The 7878-nt window shown below is 43.3% G+C and overlaps 2 protein-coding genes across 2 annotated transcripts; both read left to right on the top strand.

Annotated features, from left to right (window-relative positions):
- The first annotated feature begins 1886 nt into the window (after nt 1-1886).
- Nucleotides 1887-5615, top strand: LOC129597944 (ATP-dependent RNA helicase DHX30-like). The gene is made up of 2 exons (XM_055495648.1): nt 1887-2804; nt 3352-5615. Exons 1-2 carry the CDS (start codon nt 1943-1945, stop codon nt 5553-5555), a joined length of 3066 nt encoding a protein of 1021 aa, XP_055351623.1. The 5' UTR covers nt 1887-1942; the 3' UTR covers nt 5556-5615.
- Nucleotides 5616-6120: 505 nt separating this feature from the next.
- Nucleotides 6121-7814, top strand: LOC129597994 (uncharacterized). The gene is made up of 2 exons (XM_055495716.1): nt 6121-6916; nt 7296-7814. Exons 1-2 carry the CDS (start codon nt 6409-6411, stop codon nt 7499-7501), a joined length of 714 nt encoding a protein of 237 aa, XP_055351691.1. The 5' UTR covers nt 6121-6408; the 3' UTR covers nt 7502-7814.
- Nucleotides 7815-7878: the final 64 nt, after the last annotated feature.

Genomic DNA, 7878 nt, shown 5'->3' with positions numbered 1-7878 from the left:
TTGTCATAAAATTTCGAATTACGATTAAAGTATGGACATTATAAGACAGATTTTTCATTTAGCAGGAGTATTTCTGCTTAATAAGGGATTACCTAATTTGTTTCGCAAAAAAATTGAGCCGCAGGCCCGCAACCAAGAAACTTCAACGCATAATTATATTCTCATTTTAAAATAATAGTTTGTGTAAAAGTTAAACCTGGCGAATAAGCCTTGACCAACACAAGCATTCCATAAAATTAAATTTATTTCCTTATTCCAAGAGTAATATTTCTACTGGACTGATAGGCATAGCTAGGTAGAGAAAGTACCATCTGCACCTGCAAAGCAGGCTGAGCAAATACAACTCTAGGCTTCCATATCCGCCACACTGGATTTCGTACGCTTCTTCTTTTTCCTCAAAACATCAGCATCAGCCGTAACATCTGAAGCCCCGATCAGGTTATCCGAAGTTTCATTATATTCATACGTTTGCGACTCCACTTCCATTGTTTCGTCCTGTCTCTTGGATTTCTTTCTTTTTTTCGTCGCGTGTGGCTGTTCATTATCAGCCATAAACTGCGCAATCTCAAACTCATTAACGCAACTCTGAGGCCAGCCGCTTCCGGATTCCACTTTCCGAAGCTCCGCTTCCTTTTCTGCCCTCTTTTTCTTTTTCTTCGAATTAGTTGCTGTTTCTGCATTCGGCTCCGATTGCGTCTCTTCTTCAAAACCGACCGTTTTCCCGGTGGCAGTTTCCAAGGCTGCACCGTCGCACATTATTCGCTGTGTAGTCTTAAATTTTCGCTTCTTGGTAGGGGTCGATACAATCGACACCGTCGCATCGGAAAAAGATTCCTCTACCGCCGCAGCGGTCGACAAATCAGTCGACACTCCACTATCACTCGTTTCCCAAAGCCTGCAGAGTGCAGGCGCGATTCACTCCAGAAAAACTGGAAGGCCCGGAAAACTCGACAACCTGGTGAGGATTTTTCACCTCGATAATATCTTCTGTCAGAGGGCTATTCAGCATGTTTTGGTCAGTAATCCACGGATATGGCATATTCCATTACGATTTTCCACTTTTTCAACCTGAAAAGCCGTGTAGTGATAAACTGCTGCTAGTTCACATCTTATAAATAATTTTATTTTTTAACGAAATTTGAAAATTCTGAACCCTAATCCGTTCACTGATGATTTTTTTTTCGATTTTTCAACCAACATAACTGCGTTCAGTCTAGCAACAGGTACGCGCACATCCAGATAGCCTTCTTCTTTGAACAAGGAGGTGTGCGGCCGGTTCGCTAATTCCGCCGCTTCCTGGAATCGGATGCGATTCCCAGCTATCTTCGCCACGGTCATGGTGGTATAATTCGAGGCGCGCACAAAAGTTAGAAGATACGCATGCGGAGGAACCCACTCAATGATAGCTAACCAGATCCCTTCTGTGTTTGAAATGTTATGAAATACACAGGTCAGGCTCTCCGCTCTCGATACCGTTTGCAATCCGCTCTTCGTCTTTTCGCCAATGTGATGGTAACAGATTAAACAGAACGATCAGTTACATAATTATGCCCAATGAGTATCACCAGTTGGACTTCTGATCAGTACCAATTCGGAAAATCTGACGCGGAAATCAGAAACAGGAAGCCTCGTATGTATCCTGAACCAGGCACAGCTTGTACTGGAAATGGGTTAACGTTAACTCAGTCAAGTACCGCTGGAGGGGCCACTGCACTACGGAATCACTGGGAGTAATAAAGCTGGTTCCAAAAATTTTGCGCATACAGGGTACATATACGCAATGGAATTCCAGCTGTCTATGGAATTTAACTTTCGATTGTTAAGATTTTGCGGCTCTTGTTGCCCGCGACTGTTTGCAGTTATGAGTTAGGTTAAATAAATTTCACTGCTGAGCGTTATTTGTAGCTCGGTTGGAAAAACACGGTTTTAGAAAAATGTGAAAATGTTTGTTTCTAGAAGTATTATCACACTTCTGCGAATAAATCGGTTAATCAACAGAACCCTTCTGCATATGCCTCTTCCATCTACTCAGATTCTGGTGTCCAAATTCCACGGATCCTTGACGGAACAAGCGCAGCCGCGTTCTTCTGTATCGTACGAACCCCGTACGAATGACAATACTCTTCGTGCTCTGCATTCATTCCCCTACGCGAAGGATATTCTCCTATACCTGGCAGCTCTGCTTCAAGAACACGCGGATCGGAATGTCCTCCAGTTAACCATCGACGTCCGTAAACTGCCCGCCGGTGGCTTAACGTTTTGGGAAGCCGTCGTGTCGTTAAAATGGCCAAACAGTCTGGTGTTTTACGGGAAGGGCGCCACCAAAGGAGAAGCTACCCGGATTGCATGTGCCAACGCTTGTGCCAGTTTGAAATCTATGGGGCTCTTGGATAGGAATAATAAACCGATTCTGTACACTTGGGACGGTGCGCAAGAAATCAAGAAGAAGCGCTATGCGCCGTCCAAAATCACTCTAGCTGAGAAATCCTTGGCCGATATCGAAAACTGGAACCGGAAATTCTTTGAAGATGTCCTCATTTTCAAAGAATGCGAGGAAAGCCGTGAATCGTTTCCGCTGCCCGAAGAAGTGAAAGAAGTGATGGAAGACGGTGAAATCGAATTCACGGACCTGATCACCGGAGAACCCTTGAAAAGTATGCGATCTCGTTTCGAAATGGAAAACACCAATGATGATCTTTACGCAGCACATATTAGGCAGAAAAACTCTCAGGATTCTAAGATCAACGCTGTTCTGGATTTTCGGAAATCATTACCAGTTTACATGAAGCGTGAAGAAATCTTAGGTGGGTTATGCAATCTGGCGCTTACATTTCACATTCTCAGTTAGAGAGTAAGTTGTAAGACAAAGTTATAATTAGTAGCTCGTTTAATTTGAAATCTATCCATTTTGAACGTTTACTTTAACCGTTCGAAGCGTAATTTTTTTACCTAGTTTTTTTCTGAATTTCATTTTCTATCGCAGTTTACTGTTTACATTTCTATGCTTCGTTGGATTTCCATGAAATGAGAGTGCAGTACTTACTTTGTGGGTTTATTATAATTATATTGGTTGGCAGTGTAAGCTAATTGTTGGTTGACTGATGATTGCATTTTCTTAGTTCGATTTAAATTGTCGTCTTTGTTCTTTACTATCCGCTACCCAGGCTCTCAAAAATTACAGAATGGTACTAGTATTAAAAATTTGTATTGCGCCGGTTATTGCCATCCTTTTCAGGTGCAAAATTAGGTACCAACGCTAGCAAGTATTACCCAGTAGTAATTGTTAATCAGGTTTCGTAGCTCCTATTAGTTTACGAATTCAGTTGATATATGTATATATATATTTTCTAGAAACGATAAAGGAAAATCAAGTCACTCTGATAAGTGGTGAAACTGGTTCGGGGAAATCCACACAAATACCACAGTATTTGTTGGAAAGTCTGGTGGAATCCAATCGCGGAACCGATGCCAGGATAGTCGTAACTCAGCCACGTCGAATCTCCGCTATATCCTTGGCTGAACGGGTAGCTTTCGAGCGCAACGAGGAACTGGGACGTTCTGTTGGTTATCAAGTCCGACTGGAATCGACTCTGCCGCAGGATCCTGGATGTGTGTTTTTTTGCACAACCGGCATCCTTCTGCGTCGTTTACAGACAAATCCCACCTTGAAAGGCGTTTCGCATGTTATTGTGGACGAAGTTCATGAACGCGATGTTTTAATTGATGTGCTACTGTCCTTGCTCAAGAATGCCGTTAAATCCAATCCGGATGTGCGTGTTGTCCTTATGTCGGCGTCTTTCAACTCGGATTTGTTGAGTCAGTATTTTGATGATTGCCCAGTCGTCCAGGTGGAGGGATATCTGCATCCAGTACGGGAATTTTTCTTACCGGAAGTTTGCAAATTTCTTGGTGGCTCTGCATTGGGCAAAGATAATAATGATCCGAGGACAGATTTAGATTTAGTCTTGAAGTTAATCCAGCAGATCGATGCGGTGCGACCAGAAGGTGGAATACTGGTCTTCTTGCCGGGTTGGCAGGAAATCAAGCAGCTAAGAAATCGTATTCAAACGTCGTTTTATCGAAGTGACCGGCATAAAATCCTGGTATTGCATTCGATGGTTTCGTTAGCTGATCAGCATCGTGTTTTTGAAAATGTGGGGCCTCATCAGCGCAAAATAGTATTAGCAACGAATATTGCGGAGACCGCAATTACGATTAATGATATCCGCTATGTGGTAGACGTCGGCAATCAGCGCGGCCAGACCTTTAACCCAGAACGCGGGATCGCGACACTGGATATTCAGTGGATCTCCAAGGCCAATGCATTGCAGCGACGTGGGCGAGCTGGTAGAGTGCGTTCCGGAGAATGCTATCGTTTGTACAGTAGAGAGCGCTACGATGATATGGAGCCGTTCCCTGAGCCGGAGATAAGACGGACGGCTTTGGAGAAGGTAATCTTGGATGGAAAGCTGTTCTGCCAGCCGACAACTCGAGCCAAGGATTTCCTTAGCCAGTTACCGGAGCCACCCGAACTGGAGGGCATTGAAGCAGCGGTTGATGAGCTTATTGAACTGCGAATTTTGAATTCCGACGAGTCGTTGACCGTAATGGGGGAGCGAGCAGCACATTTTACCACGCATCCCCGACTTTCCATCGCTCTGGTTTATGCGGCTCTTTTGCGATGTCTCAATCCCGTTTTGAGCATTGCGAGTTTTCTGACCACAAATCGTGATCCCTTCGTTGGTCGACTGGATAATAAGGCACAAATCAAGAGCTTGAAGGAGAGATTCGCCGGCGGCACAGAGAGCGACCACATTGCGCTGACGAATTTCTTTTCTACCTGGCTGGAAACGGCAAACAACGAAGCCCAGTTGGAAGAGTTTACTGAGAGTTTTGCGGTTGAAAAGGATCATATGAAGTTCATCGATGGTATCCGGCAAGTTTTGGCAGGGCATTTGTTTCAGTGCTTTCTTCTGGAAAATGTCGACGATGCGATGGATCAGAATTCAGCCGTGAATGAATTCGCCCGTAACACCGCGTTCATCAAAGCAGCTTTGACCGCCGGAGTTGGTAATCATGTTCTCAAAACCAGCTACGGATTGATCAAGAAAGGACGGATAAACAAGAATCTTGTGATAACTTTGCCGGAAACCGATACGCTGGTCGAGCTTAGCAAGGAGTCCGTTTTATATGACGTTAACGGATTGCGCCATCCATGGCTTGTTTATCACTCGAAATTTAAATCCGGGGAAACGCGGAAAACGATTGTTCGGGATGTGTCGGTGGTGCCAATGTTAACGATGGTATTGTTTGGAGGAAAAGATCTGAAAATGGTAGAGAAGGATGACGACGAAGATGTTTTACTGTTTTTTGAGGGCAATGAACGGGTGGCGTTTACTGCGGAGCAGAAAATCGCTTCAGCGTTGTTTGAGTTGAGACAGAATATTTCAGATTTAGTGGATATGACTCTTACGCGTGGAGAAACGCAGTCGGATGAGTTGAGTGCTTTGTGGGATTCTTTACGAGAACTATTGGCGGAAATAATACCTGTGTGATATGACACGTTGTTGCTGTTTGTTATTAAGAGCAGCCAGCAGGATAGACAGAATTGCTAATTGAAAGAATAAAATTTTTCTGTCTTTGTTGCTCAAATCAAAAATGCATTACAATATCCATTAAAAATTCGAGTAGATCATGACATAGCCGACAGCCTGACACCAGTCAACTGCTAGTTGACCACACAGTTAATTTATGCAGATAATTGTAGCCACTCTTTATTCGTATTCTGAGCATATGTAATTCAAAGCATATGTAATGGTTGAATAGGCCTTGATAAAGATAAAACTCAATATTAACCCAAAAGTTTTTTTGAATGTAAAATCCTTATGGTTACTTACGTTGGTTATCACTTATCGTCATACAGAAGTACTTCACACTTCATGACAGGCTCGTGTGCGGGTACACGTAAAACGGTTTCCGGCCGATTCAGGCGGTTACAGTCTACAGAGCACAAAGACGCGGGCAGCGACACTTGTTGTGCCGTGGCGCCGGCGAAATAAATTTTGCTTTTGCGGATACGCATACACACAGTGACACAGACACAGGAAGTACAGATGCACATAACCGCAAGACATACAATACATTTTTTGTAGCAGCAGTGGTAGCCGTAGGATTTTGGAGTAGCAGGATTTTGTTGTCTGGAGAAACTTTATGGTGATAATTTCTCCACAACCAAGCACCACTTTACATTTAGACTGTAGTTGTTTTGCCTACAATTGTTAATTATTTAAGCATGCCAGTGACATTCACCGTCATGTGTTTTCACATCTTATAATCATCCAGATTCCCCCTACAAACACTGCTAGAAGCATCGCTCTTTGCTGCCCGACAAAAAGAAGCCCGCTGCATATGGAACCGTGTGTCACCAGATCGTGGAAGCGTCAGTCGCGTTGTCTGGATTTTCAGCAGATCATGGAACCATTATCGGACGGAGCGCAGGCAGCTGGCACTTTTGCTCCCTATACAGCAGTGGAGCCCGACACACTCGGTGCGTCTGAGAATCCTCTCCTGTGGTGGAAGATCTTTGGACTGACCATACACGATTTGTACGACTGGCGGATGGATAAAATCGATGATTTAACTTGCACGTTTTATGGCCTCCTGGGCACTTCGCCTTATTTTGATGCAATTCCCTTGGAGCAGCAGAAACTTATTCTGTCCATGATGACGTTGTCCCCCAAACGTGGCGATGAAATGTTCGCAGATCTCACCGAAAAGTTCCGGGGACAAATGGAAGGAGACATTGTGTACAAGAAAATCGTCGTCAACATGAACGGTTATCAGTTGGGAATCTTTCGGTTTGGATCCAAAGTGTACGCAGTGGAAAACGTTTGCCCACACATGCAGGGGCCTCTTGGTAAGAAACCGAAACATGCTCTAAAGTTGCATGAACTTCGCGTCAATTCACACTTTACCTTTACGGAACTCGGCATTGTTTGTTTTGCGAGTTTGAAATTCTAGCACTTTTTCTTCTCCAGCATGGAAAAATATCTATTGTAATTATTGTACATTAAGTAAAAGACCATGTTGTTTTAAAAATTTATATTTTCCAAAAATTAAATTGTGTAGTGCTGTTTGGTGGCTTTGCTTAAATTTTCAGCTGAAAAATAAAATAGCATTAAATTGTGTTTGCGATAGTGAAATCTTTAATCGTGCCGAGTTTGCAGACTTGTTATACTTATGTGCCCGTTTGTTTATATAATTAGGAAGTAAAATTACAAATTTAGGTTTTTCAGGCATGGGCGATATTGAGGAAATCGATGGCCGTGTTTGCGTGATATGTCCCTGGCATCACTGGCGGTTTGAACTGGACACCGGGCGTCCTTTGCAGCCTCCGCGAAAAAATGGTGCTCGAGTTTTTCCAGTGAAGAACGTGGACTGCGAATTGTTCGTCGGTTTTGAAGGGTATAATCCTGTTGTGTTTACGGATGATTTCTTCTGATTGAAAGAATGGGCAACTGAAAGATGATTTGGAATTTCGGAGAACGGGCGACCGGATCGTTACCGAATTATGCACGACATTACTCAGATTACTGTTCACGCCCTGTGATTTTTATACGACTAACATCCCCAAGATAGAATTTTACACGTCCATTATACAGGTTTTTGAAATTGGCTTTATTTTTCTAACCCGGTTCTTTTTTTTTGTCAAGTTGTGAAATCTGGAGATACTCAAAGTTTGTAGGATCTGCTAGAGGCACAGCGACCACGGTCATCCGTATGAGCATACCATACATTAAAGTTGTTGTTAATTGTTCAGTGATGCGAATTATACTGCACCACGTAAATTAGTTAGGAAGAACGAAAGTTTTTCTGGCG

Source organism: Paramacrobiotus metropolitanus, unplaced genomic scaffold (assembly GCF_019649055.1).
Source record: "Paramacrobiotus metropolitanus isolate TYO unplaced genomic scaffold, Prichtersi_v1.0 Parri_scaffold0000112, whole genome shotgun sequence".
Lineage (NCBI taxonomy): Eukaryota > Metazoa > Tardigrada > Eutardigrada > Parachela > Macrobiotidae > Paramacrobiotus > Paramacrobiotus metropolitanus.
Note: the sequence above shows the minus strand (reverse complement) of the source record. Positions and strands in the feature narration are given on the sequence as shown.

Coding starts and splice junctions, on each gene's coding strand:
- LOC129597994 (XM_055495716.1), top strand. CDS start 6,409: ATGGAACCGTGTGTCACCAGATCGTGGAAGCGTCAGTCGCGTTGTCTG. Junction 6,917..7,295: donor ACACATGCAGGGGCCTCTTG/GTAAGAAACCGA, acceptor TAGGTTTTTCAG/GCATGGGCGATATTGAGGAA.
- LOC129597944 (XM_055495648.1), top strand. CDS start 1,943: ATGTTTGTTTCTAGAAGTATTATCACACTTCTGCGAATAAATCGGTTA. Junction 2,805..3,351: donor GAAGCGTGAAGAAATCTTAG/GTGGGTTATGCA, acceptor TATATTTTCTAG/AAACGATAAAGGAAAATCAA.